This window comes from Myotis brandtii, unplaced genomic scaffold (assembly GCF_000412655.1).
Source record: "Myotis brandtii unplaced genomic scaffold, ASM41265v1 scaffold79, whole genome shotgun sequence".
In the NCBI taxonomy this organism is placed as follows: domain Eukaryota; kingdom Metazoa; phylum Chordata; class Mammalia; order Chiroptera; family Vespertilionidae; genus Myotis; species Myotis brandtii.
The window spans coordinates 1807124-1825786 of NW_005371173.1; the positions used below are offsets into that span (position 1 = coordinate 1807124).

Consider the following 18663-nt stretch of genomic DNA (forward strand, 5'->3'; position numbering starts at 1 on the left):
AGCACCTCCCCAGAGGACAGAAGTTTTCCGCGGCAGACACAGCTGATTCACACAGCCAGTCGGCCTGGTGGTCAAATCCCTCTAGTATTAACTACAACAATCAAGGCTCAACTAGAACAAGACTGCGCACAAAGACCACTAGGGGGTGCACCAAGAAAGCATAAAAAATGCGGAGACAAAAAAACATGACAGAAATGGAGGATATAGAGCTAAAAAACGCAATTTTGAGGGCTTGCAATAAACTTTTGGAGAGCCTCACGAAAACTAATGAGACCCTCGATGCTATGATAAAGAAACAACTAGAAATTAAGCATACACGGTCGGAAATAAAGAATATTACACCCAATAGCAGACCAGAGGAGCGCAAGAATCAAGCCAAAGATTTGAAATGCGAAGAAGCAAAAAACACCCAACCGGAAAAGCAAAATGAAAAAAGAATCCGAAAATACGAAGATAGTGTAAGGAGCCTCTGGGACAGCTTCAAGCGTACAAACATCAGAATAATTGGGGTGCCAGAAGATGAGAGACAGCAAGATATTGAAAACCTATTTGAAGAAATAATGGCAGAAAACTTCCCCCACCTGGTGAAAGAAATGGACTTACAGGTCCAAGAAGCGCAGAGAACCCCAAACAAAAGGAATCCAAAGAGGACCACACCAAGACACATCATAATTAAAATGCCAAGAGCAAAAGACAAAGAGAGAATCTTAAAAGCAGCAAGAGAAAGAGACTCAATTACCTACAAGGGAATACCCATACGACTGTCAGCTGATTTCTCAACAGAAACTTTGCAGGCCAGAAGGGAATGGCAAGAAATATTCAAAGTGCTGAATACCAAGAACCTACAACCAAGAATACTTTATCCAGCAAAGCTATCATTCAGAATTGAAGGTCAGATAAAGAGCTTCACAGATAAGGAAAAGCTAAAGGAGTTCATCACCACTAAACCAGTATTATACGAAATGCTGAAAGGTATCCTTTAAGAAGAGGAAGAAGAAAAAGGTAAAGATACAAATTGTGAACAACAAACATGCATCTATCAACAAGTGAATCTAAGAACCAAGTGAATAAATAATCTGATGTACAGAATGAACTGGTGATTATAATGAATCAGGGACATAGAAAGGGAATGGACTGACTATTCTTGGGGGGGAAAGGGAAATGGGAGATGCAGGAAGAGACTGGACAAAAATCGTGCACCTATGGATGAGGACAGTGGGTGGGGAGTGAGGGCGGAGGGTGGGGCGGGAACTGGGAGGAGGGGAGTTATGGGGGGGAAAAAAAGAGGAACAAATGTAACCTGAACAATAAAGATTTAATTAAAAAAAAAAAAGACATGGTTCTAGTAACCAGGATGAAAATAAATCTTTAGAGAAAAATCCAATTATAATTATGATAAATTAAAGTGATGTGTGTGTGATGTGCCGATGAGTAGTATCCAACTCCTGGCAACCTAGGAATAAGTGATGTCCACAATGTCCTGTCCTCAACTACCCTGCTTAGCTTCTGAGGAAACATGCTTGTGGCTTCTTTTATGGTGTCAATCCATCTTAGTTTTTGTCTTCCTCTTTTTTTGCTGCCTTCTATTTTTCCCAGTATGACTGTCTTAAAATGACATAGATGTGACAAAAAGGAGCAACAATGACATTTGGTTGCCACAACTCAAATGCCAAGTCACATGTACATCATTATGACTTTTGAAGGGGTTCCAGTTTGGAAAAATGAAACAAATATATGTAATGATGGAGAAAATGATAGTGACATAAAGCTCATTGCAGAAGCTAAATCAAATACTCTACTACTCTCAAGACACAGCAAAAAAATTTGGAGAGAAAACAGTAATAAAAAAATACAGGGTGGGGCAAAAGTACACTTACAGTTGTCTGTATAGAAAATAATACAATAATTAATAAATAATAATATAAGAATAGACTGTTTCCTGTACTGACAACTTTTGCCACACCTTGGGAAATAGTGCTTTCTACCAGCATTCTGCCAAATTGAAATTTTATAACTATATTAAGAGCTATGTGAATTACAATCTTAGGATAGGGAAGAAAAAAATCTGAGGTTCTCTGCATGAACAATTTAAAAAATTACACTTATTTTCAAATGGGTGATACATACTCAAGATTCAATAATCAAAATACAGGGGGAGCAAAGGGGTACTGGAAGAGATTAATGGGGGGAAAAGAAGGACCTATGTAATACTTTCAACAATAAAGATTTTTTTAAAAGTCCAGAATAAAAAAAATAAAAACAAAAAAACCCATGCAAAAATCAAAATAATATTATAAAAACCACATGCTGAAAAATTTCATTATCACCCCAATGCCATTCACCCATTCTTCCACTTCTCATTTTCCTACTCCTTGTAAGTATTCTTTTATTGTTCCTTTATGCAGAGGCAAATCAATATTTTATTCTTTTTGTTATATACATGGTAGCATACTATATGCAAACTGTTTTGCATTATCTTCAACTTTATTTGACCCCATAGGAAGACACTTTACATTGCAACCTATTACACATACATGTAAAATAGAAATGAAACAAAAGTTTCAGAAACCAATACTTATCCTTACTATGTATAATACCTATTCTATTCTATTCTATTCTATTCTATTCTATTCTATTCTTTCCTTTTTTTATTTAATGCTAGTCACAACCCACAAATTAATTTTATAATCTTGGAAATAGGAATTATTTATGGAGTACAAATATTTGCTTCTGTTATACATGATAATGCTTACACATTTAAATATTTCAACAGCTTACATTTCTACCTATACTAGTAAATGGGTGGATCTCAAAGTAGTTATGCTGAGTGAAAAAGCCAGACCAAAATAAAAAAAATAAAAAAATTACACATTGATCCCATTCATATACACTCTAGAACAGGGGTGGGCAAACTTTTTGACTCGAGGGCCACAATGGGTTCTTAAACTGGACCGGAGGGCCGGAACAAAAGCATGGATGGAGTGTTTGCGTGAACTAATATAAATTCAAAGTAAACATCATTACATAAAAGGGTACGGTCTTTTTTTTTTTTTAGTTTTATTCATTTCAAACGGGCCGTAGTTTGCCCACGGCTGCTCTAGAATATGCAAATTAATCTATAGTGACAGAAAGCAAATCGTCTGTGGCTTAGGGATAGGAACCAGAGAGGGAGAGGGAAGGAAGGACAACAAAGGGAGAATGGGGAAACTTTTAAGGGTTATGGCTATGTACACTAGGTTGATTGTGGTGATGATTTTACAGATATGTATATGTAAGTCAAAACGTTTCAAACTGTACTTTAATTATGTGCAATTTATTGAATGTCAATTATACCTCAACTAAAATTTAGTAAAAAAATCCCACCCATCCTATACAACAACAAACTAACAAAAATGAAATTTTGTTCACTGCTTATCTCAGTAAATGGACTAAGTAATCACCTTGATGCACAGCCAAATAAAAGTAATCAGTTCCAAAGTTTCTCTTTGTGCCCAGTTTCACTTTGTAAAAAAAATTAAGAGATATAGGACTGTTTAATTGCAACAGTGCATAGCAAATCTCATGGCTGGCTGAATATTTATGAAAGAAAAACTATTTAAAAAGCAAACAGAAGACTTTAACAAAAGAGTCTGGTATCATATAGTATGGGGGCAAAGTTCATAATGTAGAACAGACACAAATGGCATCATAGAAATAGTAGCAGCAGACTCTGACCAGGGTTGTTAGTATATGGTATTCACATGCATTATCTCACAGCAACCCTTAAAATATCATTGCTGTCTCAATTTTACAGATGGGTGCTAAGGCTTAGGATACTTAAAGAATCCCTCCAATGACTCACAGCTAGTAAGTATCAGCACCAAATCTCAAGTTCACATACAACTCCAAAGCTATGCTTTTAAAAACCATACTGTACTTTACTGCAGTTCATAAGACATGAGACACTGAGCAAAGATTAAATTGTATTCTGTAAAACTATGTAAGAAGGGAAGTGATAAATTTTAGAAAGACGTTCATAAAAAATAGTTGGAGACTGAAATAGCTAAAATGGTAAATTTCAGGTATGTGGAAAAGACCCTTATGACAAAGCCAGAATTATTAGGTATTACAGTCTAAATTCTATTTCTTGCAATTACCTTATAGAATGTCTATTGTTTTTTAAAAAAGCTTTTAGATTCAAAAGAACATACCTGATTGTCTGAGTAAGAAAGCTGCCTGTTGGTTTCCTTCTGTGAGGTTCTACTGCCCAGAATAGCTCCAAAACTACCAGACCCCTGAGAAGGTTTCATGGCTAGTGCAAAAGAAAAAAAAAAAATCCCAAATCACTTACTTTAATATAGAGATTTGCCATTATTAGTATATAACATTGCAGAAGGAGAAGCAGAAATAAATTAAAGTGCTTATTAACCAATTCTTTCTGAATAGAAAGCACATCTGATATAAATTGTAATTAAAATTTAGAGCTAGCCTCAAGCAAAAAACGAAGTAACATGCAAAAATTTGGAAACATATAATAGGACAAGATTTTATTTTTTAAAGTATCTCATAGGGTTGTTATAAGCCTTATAATATAAGGATTAAATATTTTTAAATGCATTTTTATTTATTATAGAGAGGGAGAGGGAAAGAGAGACAGAAACATCAATGATGAGAGAGAATCATTGATTGGCTGCCTCCTGCACGCCCCCTACTGGGGATCGAGCTTGCAACCCGAGCATCTGCCCTTGACCGGAATCACATCTGGGACCCTTCAGTCTGCAGGCCGACGCTCTATCCACTAAGCCAAACCGCTCTATCCACTAAGCCAAACCGGCTAGGGCTAGGACAAAATTTTAAATGCAAAATTAAAATGCTAGAAATTCTCCTATATCGATATTTGGTAATTAACACTATAGAAAAGTTAGTCACCATGTGTCTATGGCATGAACACTGACATTGGATGAATGCCAAGAAGACATGTCAGAACCAGTGGCAGATATATTTCTAATAATGTATACTTAAAAACATTCTCTGTAAGTTCAGCAAGTGAAATGGCTTGTATTCCAAAGAAATCAACAATAAAGAACACACAAAGTACTGTATATACTTTAAAAAAGATTTTATACTTAATTTAGTCAATTCCCACTGATGATCATTTGGAATGTTTTAATTTTTAAAAATTGAAAACAATGCTGAATATCCTTTCCGATCCCTTGCACTAATGGTACGATTTTTATAGGATAAACTCAAAATAATAACTGCTGGGGTAAAATAAAGGATGCTCTGACTAGGTCTTCCAGTACTATGCTGAATAGAAGTGGTGAAAGAGGGGCCATAGCTGGTTTGACTCAGTGGGTAGAAGCGTTGGCCTGCCGACCCGAAGGGTCCCGGGTTCAATTCCAGTCAAGGACATGTACCTCAGTTGCAGGCTCCTCCCCAGCCTAGGCCCTGGTCAGGGTGCATGCAGGAGGCAACCAATCGATGCATTTCTCTCACATCAATATTTCTCTCTTCCACTCTCTCTAAAAACCAATGGAAAAATATCCTTGAGTAAGGAGGATTAAAAAAAAAAAAAAAAAGAAGTGGTGAGAGGGCATCCTTGGCTTGCTCCTCATCCTAGAGGAAAATCTTTTAGTCTTCATCATTGTGATATTAGCTGTGGGCTTTCACATATAGCCTTTATTATGCTGAGGTAGTTTCCTTCTACTCCTAGTTTGAGTATTTTTTATCATGAAAGGGTGCTGAATTTTATCAAATATTTTTTCTGCATTGAGATGATCACATTGGTTTTTGTCCTTCATTCTGTTAATTTGGTGTATTACACTGATTGATTTTTTTCATATCTTAAACCATCCTTGCATTACAGAAATAAACTCACTTGGTCATAGTGTAATCCTCTTAATGTGCTGTTGAATTTCGTCTGCTAATATTTTGTTGAGGATTTTTGCATAAATGTTCACCAGGGATACTGGTCTACAGCCTAGTAATATTCTTTTATAACTATTAATGTCAGACCTTGGGATAATTAGTGCTCACCTGCATTGAGTCTGTTTTGATGGACTGCATCTAGAAACAACCTCATTTCCTCTGCATCCTTACTTGGTACTTTGTCAATAGACAAGAAGCTGTTATCTTGTAGCGTTAACATTAGGCGGCTTTGTTTTGCTCCACTGGGTCGAAGCACCACATTTTTAATGTTATGACTTAGCTGATTAACACAAAAGGGAAATGATCTTATCATTAAAAACATGATAATGAAGTATATAAGTTGTATAATGAATACTAAACTTTATACTTTCTAAGTTACATTTCTTACTCTTCCCCACATTAGGTTTTTTTTCCCCCAACCAAAAATAGTTCCCACTTCTTGACACATTTAAATCAAAGATTTCACTTTTAGAAGAGGCAAACACATAGTATTAAATTTTATTTTACATTGTAATCCTAGCAGTCTTGTTTTTATGGTAGGAAATTGCATATTTTCAGGTATAGTTACAAAGTTATAAAAACTAGTGAGTTAGAAGGGGATCCTAATATAAAGTGACAGGAGAAGATATTTGACTTTGGGAGGTGGGCAAACAGTGCAATAAACAGATCTTGTAACATAGAAACCCACACATAAAACCTATATGTTCATGTTGACCAATGTCACCCTAATCAATTTAATAAAACTTTAAAAATAAATTAATTTTTTAAAAAACAACACAACAGCCCTAACCGGTTCGGCTCAGTGGATAGAGCGTCGTCGGCCTGCGGACTCAAGGGTCCCAGGTTTGATTCCGGTCAAGGGCATGTACCTTGGTTGCGGGCACATCCCCAGAAGGGAGTGTGCAGGAGGCAGCTTATATTTTAAAAAATAATAATAAAATAAAATAAAAAACAACACAACAAAAAAACTGAGGGAGTTAATTTTCAGAGTTTGGTAGGTTTTTATACCATCATCGATTTAGAAAGCCCCATAGTGCAGCAGTCGCCAACCTTCGGACCTCGCAGAGCACTGGTTGGCGACCACTGCTCCAAAGGTCTCCTTAAACCAGCGGCTGCCAACCTTTCGGACCTCACGGACCAGGACCACCAGTTGGCGACTGCTGCCATAGTGGATTAGAGGCTTTCTTTTTCTTTTCAACAAAAGCTTATAAAATACCTGGCAAATGGTGTAAATAGCTGTAATGTAAATAGGACATATTAATTCAAATTATAATCCTCAAAAGAATTCCACTCTCACACATTGAAACAAAACATTACCAGTATAAGAACATCTTTTTTTTCTTTTTTAATTGTTTAAGCAGGCTCATTTAACTTTTATTCAATCACAAAGAACATGAGCACCCTAAAACTATCTTAGCTTACTTCTTCCACTCCCCAGAACTGGTTCAGTAACTTGTCTTACACTCTTCCAGACTCTGGACATGTGCTTTCAAGTGATAACTTTTCTATGCTCTTGGCTGAAATTTTTCCTAGAATTAATATATTTTGTAGTTTATTACCTAAATAATTCCTGCCAATCAGGCAAACCTGTTCTTTAATATTCTCCCTCAGCAGGCGTATACAAAAGTTTCTAAAGCTATCTTCGTGAAGACATACTCTCTGAACAGCATAAAAAAGGAAGTAATCGAATTTCATTTCTTGATTAGGAAAAATTGACCTTTACCAATATTCAGATAAAGAATGAAAAAAATAATTTTACCAGTCAGACTTAATTTATATTTAAATTTTAAGTGATAGATAGGTCTTAAGTTCATGTCATTGAGTAGAAATTTTTTCACAAAACACAATAACTAGTTTTAGATGCTTTAACTCCGAAGTATAAATGAACACTTTAATATCAATAGAAAAGTAGATAACATCAATCAATATACCTCTTTTAAAAAATGAAAGTTAAGCCTTGGCCGGGTAGCTCAGTTAGTTAGTATCGTCCAGATACACCAAGGTTGCAGGTTTGATCCACAAACAAGGCACATACAAGAACCAACCAATAAATGCATAAATAAATGGAACAACACACAGATGTTTCTCTCTCTCCCCCTCCTCTCTCTCTTTAAAATCAATAAAACAATAAAAATTGTCTTTCTCTGTTTAACTTATTTTACTTAGCATAATACCCTTTAGGTCCCATCCATATAGTTGCAAATAGGAAGATTTCATTCTTTTTAATGGCTGAGTAATATTCCATTGTATATATATATATATATACACACCACATATCTTTTTTTTAATACCACATGTCTTTGAAATATTTTTACAGCTGCGAATGCATTTGATTCTAAGTTCGAGAGGAAAAGTGTATTATTCAGCTCTATATTCTTAGCCCTTACTACAGTACCCACCACAGCAATTTGTAGGTGGTTAACGAATGCTGAATGCAACCTGATGTAAAACTGAGATGAGGGTGGAAACACATGTAGAATCATATGCTCCTGAAGATCTATGTTTGCTTTAAATATTTATTTAGTGCTAATTTGGGCTGAGGACTGAAAAATCAAATCTCTATTTGGAAAACAATCTTTCATTGAAATGGGCACTTTGGTGTACATATATGGCAGAAATTACTATTGTTTCTATTACCCATGTCACCATGTCTTTCTTCTAATCTATTTAAGAATATCTTCCCAGCTAATAGCTCTTCTTAAATTTATCTAGTAGGTCTTCCAATGCTCACCAGTAGATCCCCACAAAAACTATGTATATCTTTGATAGACAAAATCATAAGCAATTTATTTTCATAGTTAAAAAGCAAAGATAAATGGCAATTTTACCTCAGCTCAGGTTCTCAAGCATAAAGTTTTATAAATTGTTCTTCTATAGGGTACTTTACATTTAGAATAAATATATTTTGTATAATTTAATTAACAAATAGAACTCTAAAGTACAGGAAAATGTAAGTAAAACATTTTTTCTTAATTTCAACTCATATCAAAATGAGCAGTTCTTTGCTGCGCAAGATAAACAGCATAGAAGTGAAAACAAAGTTAACTATTTTTTGCAGTGATAAAATAATGAGACCCTTTAAGTGTGCAATTAGCCCTGGCTGGTGTGGCTCAGTTGGTTGAGTGTCATCCCATGCACCAAAGATCACCAGTTTGATTCTCAGTAATTAGGGTACATGCCTAGGTTGCAGGCTTGATCCCCCCAGGTAGGAGGCATGCAGGAGGCAGCTGATAGATGATCCATGTTTCTCTCTCACATCAATGTTTCTCTCTCTCTCTTTCTTCCCCTCCCTCTCTCTCTAAAATTAATAAAAACATAATATTTTTTAAAAGTTTGCAATTAGAAGAAAATAGCTGTAAGGATGGATGACCTTGAATTATCATCCTTGAACAGTGCATACACCATTCTGGCAGGATTATTTTGAAAGTAAACATTAAGATAACACTAATCAATCCCATTAAAAGCTAACACTAAATAATGAATCTATCATATACATTAAGAAAAAAAAAAAGAATAAAGTTATTCTAATGTGGTTTTTAAAATAGCTTCGATAGTTTCATCTTCCACTAGCTTTCTTTTCAATAATGGTGACTACTTCCTGCTCTTTATTATATATTATCTATAATGCTGCTGAATAATCCTATATAATAAAGGATATAATATAATATGCAAATTAACCCTCACACCCTCACAAGATGGCTGCCTACAACCAGGCCGGCAGGGGGGTTAGTGAGGAACGACTGAACAAGCAGGCCGCGTGGGGCGACCAGGCCAGCAGGGGGATTAGTGAGGGACGACCAAACGACTGAACAGCAGGCTGCATGGGGCAACCAGGCCGGCGGGGGGGCTGTGAGGGGCGACCAGGCCGGCAGCAGGGGCAGTTGCAGGCAACTAGGCCGGCAGGGGGAGCAGTAAGAGGTGACCAGGCCAGTGGGGGCGGAAGGGGGACTGTGAGAGGGATGTCTGATTGCCATCTTAGGCCCAATCCCCCGGGGAGCGGGCCTAAACCAGCAGTTGGACATCCCCCGAGGGGTCCCAGATTGGAGAGGGTGCAGGCTGGGCTGAGGGGACCCCCCCCCCATGCACTAATTTCGTGCACCAGGCCTCTAGTTTATAAAATAAGAACATAACAGTATCAGTGTCCTGGAAATAAAAAACAAGAAATATTAATCTAGTAGAAGGGCTACCATGATTCTCAATATGGCACAGAACAGCTATTCACTAAAGGATGTGATGGAAGATCTATTCCAAATCAAAAGTTGGTAATACCTGAAATATCCTTGGAATTCCTCCAGTATTGTAGTGAACCACCAGGCTGACTTTATTATCCTTTTCCACAATTTCAAAGGATCCTTCTTTCCATTTTGTAATCCCAGTTTGCATACTTCGAATTCTGATAGGACCATGTATCTTCAGAGGAGACATACTTTCTTTAAAAATAAATTGCTTCTAGCAAAATTATAAAACAAAAATACAACTTCACCCAACAGATTCTAAGAAAGAAAAATAAAATTAAAAGTTACAATTTACTAGTGATTAAAAATAAGTGTATGAAAGAGAACAGTTAGTGAACCATCTTATATGTCTTTTTCTCCATTTCCATAAACCACATTTTATTAAGCATCCTTAAAGGCCTTGATTAGCTGGATGGCACAGATAAGAAAGACAACTAAAGCAGTCACTCATGTTAAGTGTCTGAATCTAACCAACATTTAGTTCTTCTATACACATTCTCTTCTTTGCCATGTGTCTTGCACCTGTGTCTATTAGTGCCTAAATTTTGCATTTTGCACCATTAACAAGTCAAAGTGCTGCCTCTAAAGGCGTGCCAATCGATAATACTAAAGATTCCATTCTCAATGTGACCAATTTTTACATTTCTTCATGAATACTAATGCATCTTGAACTTCAAATATACGTAAAAAAATATTTTCAGTCAACTGACTTCATTTCTTAGAATGGAGCTCCTTCCAAAATATCAAATCATATCACCAAGTAGTCTAAGCATATCCACGTTTAGAAGACATTAAATTAATACAAACTATAAGAAAAATCAAATTAGTTTAACCTCCAGAATTATTTGAGAAAACCATTTATTTTCTAGGGAAAACAAACTAACAATATAATCTGTCTTCCTAAGAACCACCTATCATTTATATTTAATATTATCATTCCCAGAAAGACTATCAATTTTATCCATGACAAATATTCAAATTTCCCAAATAAACTTCTAATAACTTAAAAACGACTTACAATAGAATGTCTACAACTCTTCAAATTAGCTTACCAAATGTCAATACATAAATACAATTCTAGTAATAGCACAGAATGCTATCAAATAGCATGTGTATTATACAATTCTATGTCTATATACCTTCCAGGTATCTTTACAATGAATTTCAGATCAAATTACATCACACACAATGTTAAAAAACAAATTTTATTTATACACTTCAAATCTCTAAAAACACTGCTCTAATACAGATTCTTGCTTATAATTTAATAAATTTTAAAAAATTCATTAAATTTTGCATCTGCAAAAACAGCTAACCTAGAAAAGCTTTAATAAAGTAGTCATCAAAACAGACTAGGTCTAGATATCAGGAACCAGCTCTGATATAATTTATAACTTATCTTTTCTAACCATTTGTTTTCTCAATTGTAAAATAGGTACAGCAAATGTTACAGTGTTGCGGAGTTAAACAACACACATTAGGCATTAAATAGACCCCAGCTCTTAATATGAAATTAGTGTCCACTTTCTGAATTTATTCCTGGTCTATAATACCCTTCTCCAAAGATACCAGATAAATAAATTAACAGGGATTACCAATCCAACTGCCTATAAGGCCTGGCAAGTCACACAGATGACTTAGGCATTCAAAATATGAGAACCACTAATCACCCCACCCAGAGTGGTTGAGTTGGATGAGCACTGTTCAGTGTCCTGAAAGTGCAGGTGAGGTTCTTGGTCAGGGCGCACACCTGAGTTTCAGGTTTGACCCTCGGGGAGCGTAAGGAAGACAATCAATTGATATTTCTCTCTCACATCGATCTGTCTGTCTCTAACTTCCTTTCTCTACCTATGTCCTCAGGTGAGGATTAAACAAAAGAAAACTGCTATTCAAATTTAGTCAATTTTTTCATGTGAAAATAAGTGAACCTAGCATTGCCAGATCATCTAATTTTTCAAGAAAATGACATCCCAATTTTCATGTAAACCTGCCCGTTTTTAATTGTGGTCAGTGAATTCAAAGTTATTTTTAAAAGCTATAAATCAGCCCTAGCAGGTTTGGCTCAGTGGACAGAGCATCAGCCTGTGGACTGAAGGGTCCCAGTTTGGATTCCGGTCAAGGGCACATGCCTGGGTTGCGGGCTCAGTCTCCAGTAGGGGGCGTGCAGGAGGTAGCCAATCAATGATTCTCTCTCATCATTGATGTTTCTATCTCTCTCTTCCTCTCCCTTTCTCTCTGAAATCAATAAAAAATATTAAAAAAAAAAAAATAAAAGCTACAAATCAAACAAAACCCACCTGTAGGCAGGGTACAGCCTGGGGACCACTAGTTTGAGGCCTCTAGATAGTATACATCAAATAAGTGGGAATGAAATTTAAAAAGAGACGTGAAAACACTTTGAATAGTTAAAAGGTGTTGCGCATTGTAAGTCCTTTATTGTTATTCACTCACCTCATCAAATTTTTTGGGTTCCTACTGTGGTCAGATTTAGATAGTATAATTATCTTAGTGTTTTCCTTACAGACCAAAAGTAAATAAAGGTTATTAACCTTGAATTCCTCCAACAAAAACTTGTTTTTAAAAATTGCATTTAACAAAAATTTGAGATGAAGATTTCAATGTTCACTAAAGTTAATAAAAAATGAAAACTTAATTGTTATTTGTTTCCCTATATATAATTTTTAAATATTTGATGCAGTTTTCATTACACATATAAAATTTTACTTCAGATATTTAATATTTTCTTAACCTTTTCTACTAGCAACCTCTCTTTCTTTGAAAGAAGAAACCCTGAAAGGTGCAGGACATAAAACTGGCAGAACCAATAAAATAAAACTTCTAATGCCTCAATTTAGTCTGTCACCTGCTCTTGTACTAAATGCATTAACTATATCTATTTTTGTATAATCATCATATTTTCAGGGTTTACCTAACTTAAAGAGAAAAAAACTGAGTTTCTTTTTCAGTATTCAGCATAATTCAGTAACTGTTAAACTTTCTATGAACCTAGAACCAAGATAAGATTTCTCTGAATTCTGTAATGCTAATTCACTACCAAAGTGATATTAGGAAGACGAAATATAATAAAAACTCATTCTTTAAGTACACCATTCAGATTCTCCTTTCCCTAAATTTCTTCACAATTATTAAAACTACCATTCAACCTTGTGCATTCTATGAAAGCTCAATAACATTGCCAAAAATGTTTCTATACCCTGGACAGATATTTAAATACTCCTATTTTAGCCCCGGCTGGTATTGCTCAGTGGTCAGAGTGTCAGCCCCTGCACTGAAGGTCATGGTTCCATTCCCAGTCAAGGGCACATTTCTAAGTTGCAGGTTTAATCCCTGACTTCATGCAGGGAGTGTGCAGGAGGCAACCAATCGATGTGCCTCTCTGCACATCGATATTTCTCTCTCCCTCCCTCCCGCCCTCCCCCCCTTCCTCCCTTCCTTCCACTCACTCTAAAAAGCAATGGGAAAAATATCCTTGGGTGAGGATTAACAAAAAATAAAAACCTACAGCTTAAAAATAAATAATTAAATAAATGTTCCTATTTTAGGTATTGCTTTGAAAATATCCTTATCTAGAAAGGCATTCTGTGGGTAAAAAAATACACACACACACACACACACACACACAAAACATGCTAAAGCATGAAAATTGTTACTAAAAACAGAAGAAAGAAAATGGTCAATTCTTGCCACTATGCATACTCTTGGAAACATATCTAAAATAAAAACATTACTTACTTTTCAGTGACTTTTACTGAAAAACCCTATGTAATAACGATTCACCTTTATTCTGATGCTTGTGCCAAAGGCAATGCAATCTTCTTGGGGAACTACTCATATTCTGCAGCTATCCCAGTTCTTCGGAAGCCATCAACTCAGCTAAAGGAAATATAATTATGCCTCTTAAAAATAATCCAATTCACAAAATTAAAATGATTGTTAAAAGTGATCATTTATACAACAAAGATTAACCTTTTCATTATTTAAAAGCCACAAATTTAACCTTATTGAAAAAATTTAAAACATAATGCTCAGGATACACACACACACACACACACACACACACACACAAAACAGAACTTTAGGGATCTGTGTGCAAACTGAGGGACTCCAGGAGGAGTTGTACCTTGATCCATTTGTATCTTGGTTTATCCCTGCTACATTTTGAAACTATGAAGGCAGTGAAAAAGAATACATCCTTTGTTGACTTTATAAACATTGTTACATAAGGATGTTTTATGTCTTAAAACACCACTTCCACCAGGTGCTGTTACAAATTTTAAAAAACTGATAAACTTAGTTTTTACTTTTCTCAAAACTAGCTTTACAGGTTTCTTTCTCAAATCGAAGCATCTCTAAATCTCTCATTGCCTTTTGAAAACTAAAACAACTTTAAACTGATTTTTTCACTTCTAAAAAAATCATTTATTGAGCTACTCTAATTTGATACACTGTGGTAGGGATACAAATGTGAAAATTATACAGTCCATGCCCTCAGAAGGCTTCCCTATACTTGTCCTCCCACCATCATTGAGGCAAAAAATCTTAGCATCAGCTTTAACCTCATTCTCATTTATCAAAAACCCCATCTTTTTGTAACTACTACCTTAATTCAGAAACACATCACTTTGCTACCACTCCAATCTAATATTTATTACACAACATTTATTAAGCACAGTGCTAGGCACCATACACGCATTTATTTTCACAATAACCCTAAAGAACAGGTATTAATATCTATTTATAGATGAGGAAACTGAAGCTAAGAGAGTTCAAGTAATTTATCCATGATTATAGTCAGTAAGTGACAAAAATAAGTCTAACATCAGAATCTACGTTTTTAACCACTACCATAATGCATCCTCATCAATGAAAGTGATTCCAGCAATGAATCCTTTACCCTTTCTAAAAAACTACTTCTTTTATCTCCTACCAAAGAAAGTACAATATGCACTAATTATCTTCTTAACTTTCTCCCTGAAGGAGGGGGAGAGAGGAAGGAGGACCTGTCCTATCTTCTTTTGTACTCCTGCAAAATAACAGGCACTTTGTAAGTGCTAAATACTTGCCATTGATGCCAATTCCCTCCCAAACATTTTTAAATTCTGTGTTAATACTTCACACACACACACACACACACACACACACACAAAGAATACCTAACACAAGATTTGCTCTCTTAACACATTTTTAACTGTACAATACAGTACTGTTAACTATAGGTACAATGTTTCACAGCATATCTCTAGAACTTACTCAACTTGATTAAATGAAACTTCCTCCTAAACGTTTTTAACAGCTCATCACTCACTACCTATAAAATAAATCCAAATGCCTCTTTGTTTGGCATTCATACATTTCCTATGTTTTATTTTCTACTTCTCAACAAAAATGTTGTTCTATATACACACAAATTACTGAATTTTAATACTTTCTTTCACATCCACCACCAACAACTTAAATATGACATTTTCCTTTATCTGTTTATGAAAACATCATCCTCACTGGTCTCATAGTTTAACCTGTTGTTAAGATATATAAACCACTATTCTGATTTTAAGGGCTTTCTTTCTTAAAAAGATCCATAAAACAAATGCACAGAGATAAAATTAGTGTTATGGCTGAAAGAGAGAAGTTGACCTAGATAAACTTTATCTCCACTTAAAGTGTCTAAAATCTGAATGGTTTTATGACATAAGAATGTAAAATCATCCAAAGCCATGGAAAACCCGTTGTTTTTTCTTTTGTGTTCTTTAATTTGTTTGTAGAGTGAATATTCAAATGACAAAAATATCAGTAAACTGGTGCTTCCAAAAGACATGATGGTTCTTACAGCAAGCTCCAGTTTACTTATTCACTTAACAAATTTTTGAGAAAGAGACATAAAATAATTACTAGCTTATATTCTAGTAGGGTCAGACTTTAAATAATCACACAAATAAAGATATAATTAGAATTTCTGAAAAATGATATAAAATGCAGGGCTTGATGAGAGATTATAATACGGTACCTGACTTAAGACTTGGGAGTTAGGAGTTAGAAAGTACCACTTAAGCTGAAAACTGAAGAATGAGTTAAGTGAAGGATGGTCATGCTGGGTCAATCCAGGCAAACAGAACAAAATGTGTAAAAGCCCTGCGATAGAAAATAATTTGGTGTGACTGAAGAAATGAAAAGCAGTGTGACTGGAGTTCTGAGAGGGAAGGGAGGATGTGCAAGATGAAGCTAGTAAAGCAGGAAAGAATCAGATTATGAAGAATCTTGTAAACCACTGTAAGGATTTTGAATTTTACCCTAAATGTAATAAACACTAGTGATGGGCAATCCACTGAAGAGTTTTAAGCGGAGAAATGACATGTTACTGCTGAATGGACAAGTGATGTGCTTTGTTTGGGTTTCGGGAGGAGAGTGAAAGCAGCAAGAATGAAAGAAAACAGGGCAACCAAACAGGAAAGTATTGAGTGATTCAACTTATAACAACACTTACAATAACAATTAATGTTTACTGGCTATTGACGGAAGGCCATGTGCATGCTATGGTTACTGCGTTTAATCCTCATAACAATCCAATAAGGTGATGTTTATTCCCATTTTACAGATGAGAAAACAGGGTATCAGTGACATTAAGTCCAGGTGAATGAGGATTGTGGCTTCAACTAGAAAAGTGACCCTGAAGATGTGCAGAAATAGATCAGTTATTAAATGCCAAGAATCCCTCAGTGCTCCATCCTAGGCCCCTGTCTTTTCTAGCACCGTACGCTCCTTAGGCAATTCCATCCACATCCATAGCTTTACCATCATGGTGGCAGATGACATATATACACTTACTTGTATGTCCAGCCCAGAACTCTCCTCTGAGCACCAACCCAATATATACAACTGTCTACTTGACATCCTCTCTTAGATATCTCCAGGTAGATACTTTTCAGATACTGCCACCCCCAAAAAGGGCCTATCCCTAGGCAGAGCCAAATTTTTGAAAGAACTACCACAAAACCAGTACAGGCCAACTTTCCGAAACACAGGATTTTGTCACCGATTATCATTTCCTTTCATGGACCATGCCCCAAAATATGTAAACTTGACAACGTGATCTGATGTCTAGAGCTGGGGAGCAACCAAATGCATGACAAAAATACAATCCATGCCTTTTGGTTAGAGATGATTAGGAGAGGAAGGTGAAGAATTGTCAAGAGTGAAAGAGTACCCTGTCCAAGGCCTGACGGATGTGCGGCTACCGCAACCTAAGTTCCCTTTAGAGAGGCCTCGTTAAGGGGCGAGTGGCGGACGGCGACAGCCCCCAGCGAAATGGGGCAGGTTCGGGCTGCGGAGGAAGCGAGTGACAGTTAGGACCAGGTCAAAGAAGGAAAGCTTAGGGATAGACCCTAGTGGAGTACGTGTGAGGCCAGGGGCGCTGCGAGGGGATGGAGGCAGGCTGAGCAGCAGCAGGGCGAACTCCAGAAGAGTGAACGCCGAGTGGGCGGACCGCACGGGGCAAGGGGGGTCTCGGAAAACGGCTCAGTGGAGAAGCTCGCTGGGCCCGTCTTACCTGTGCCTGTGAGTCCGGGGCTCGCACCGAGTCCGCGCGGAGGGGGAAGAATGGAGGTTAAGGAAGGAAGGGACGCCGAACCCAAACGGAGGTCTACAGCTCGCTACCCCAAGTCAGGGAGAGTGGCTGATGGCGGGAACTGTGACCACACGCAAACACGCAACGCACGCACGCACACTCGACGCGACCGGACAGGGCGCGTGCGCGCAAGCCTGCAAACACCGCCCCTCCACGCCCTCGTTCCGCCCCAGCACCGAGCGGAGTCCGCGGAGGTAGCTCCGCCCCATAGTAGCACGCATGCGCATGGCCACTTCACTCACTTTCGACTTCCCCTCATTTCGTCTGGGGCATGCGCACTACTTGTCCTCCCAGGACTTTTTCCCGCCCTTCACGGGCCTCCGGAGTAGGGTGGGAGTTCACGCCCCTCTCTCGGGGTACCTCCCAGGGGATGCGGGGACAAGTAGGTGGCAGATGTCCTTAAGGTCCTGAATCTTAAGAGGCAAAGGACATACTTTGCTGAGAGCTAGGAGGTGGGAATAAGTTGTTCAGAAGGGGTCAGGGGTGAAAGGTCATAGGGTTGCGAAGGGGCGGAGCGAGCCAAAGGCGGATGGCGGCTGCGGCGGTTCATCATCTTTGGCGGCTTCAGTGCTGAAGTGGGGACGTGGGTCGGGAGCGTTCGGCGGTGGGCGTAGAGCGGCTGCCACTCCCAACATGCACAGTCTGGCGACGGCTGCGGTAAGTGACTGGGCCGCCCGGCCTAGGCCCGGAACCTCTCTCTCTCTCTAGCCCTGCGTTTCGGCCTCCTCCTAGGTCCCTGTGTCGAGCCCGGAGTCCAGCGCCTCCTGCCCTCTCCCCCCCGAGGCCCCGGCCCTCCTCCTCGCCTCGCCTTGGCCGTGGTGGAGCCCGCCCTCACTTTGCTCGCCGGCCGGCTCTCGTGGCCTCTTGCGTGGCGTTTCG

General features: G+C 37.6%; 2 protein-coding genes across 7 annotated transcripts in view; one reads left to right on the forward strand and one right to left on the reverse strand.

Moving 5' to 3' along the window:
* The window catches only part of USP37 (ubiquitin specific peptidase 37), a 76795-nt gene extending 58894 nt beyond the window's left edge, over positions 1 to 17901 (reverse strand). For 2 of the 6 annotated variants that reach the window (XM_014531051.1, XM_014531047.1), the window contains exons 1-5: positions 17707 to 17901; positions 13896 to 14036; positions 10177 to 10400; positions 6016 to 6187; positions 4191 to 4291 (exon numbers count right to left, since the gene is read on the reverse strand). In XM_014531051.1, coding sequence (XP_014386537.1) covers positions 4191 to 4291; positions 6016 to 6187; positions 10177 to 10332 — 429 coding nt within the window. In that variant the 5' untranslated portion in view covers positions 10333 to 10400; positions 13896 to 14036; positions 17707 to 17901. Of the gene's footprint in view, positions 1 to 4190; positions 4292 to 6015; positions 6188 to 10176; positions 10401 to 13895; positions 14058 to 15163; positions 15169 to 16052; positions 16064 to 17613; positions 17625 to 17706 lie in introns of those variants that run through there. The other 4 variants (XM_014531049.1, XM_005883425.2, XM_014531048.1 and 1 more) reach the window with 4 other exon arrangements.
* Positions 17902 to 18055: 154 nt separating this feature from the next.
* RQCD1 (RCD1 required for cell differentiation1 homolog (S. pombe)) overlaps positions 18056 to 18663 on the forward strand; it is a 25152-nt gene continuing 24544 nt past the window's right edge. The window contains exon 1 of the mRNA XM_014531117.1: positions 18056 to 18441. Within this exon, the coding sequence (XP_014386603.1) occupies positions 18418 to 18441 (24 nt within the window). The 5' untranslated portion in view covers positions 18056 to 18417. The remainder of the gene's footprint in view (positions 18442 to 18663) is intronic.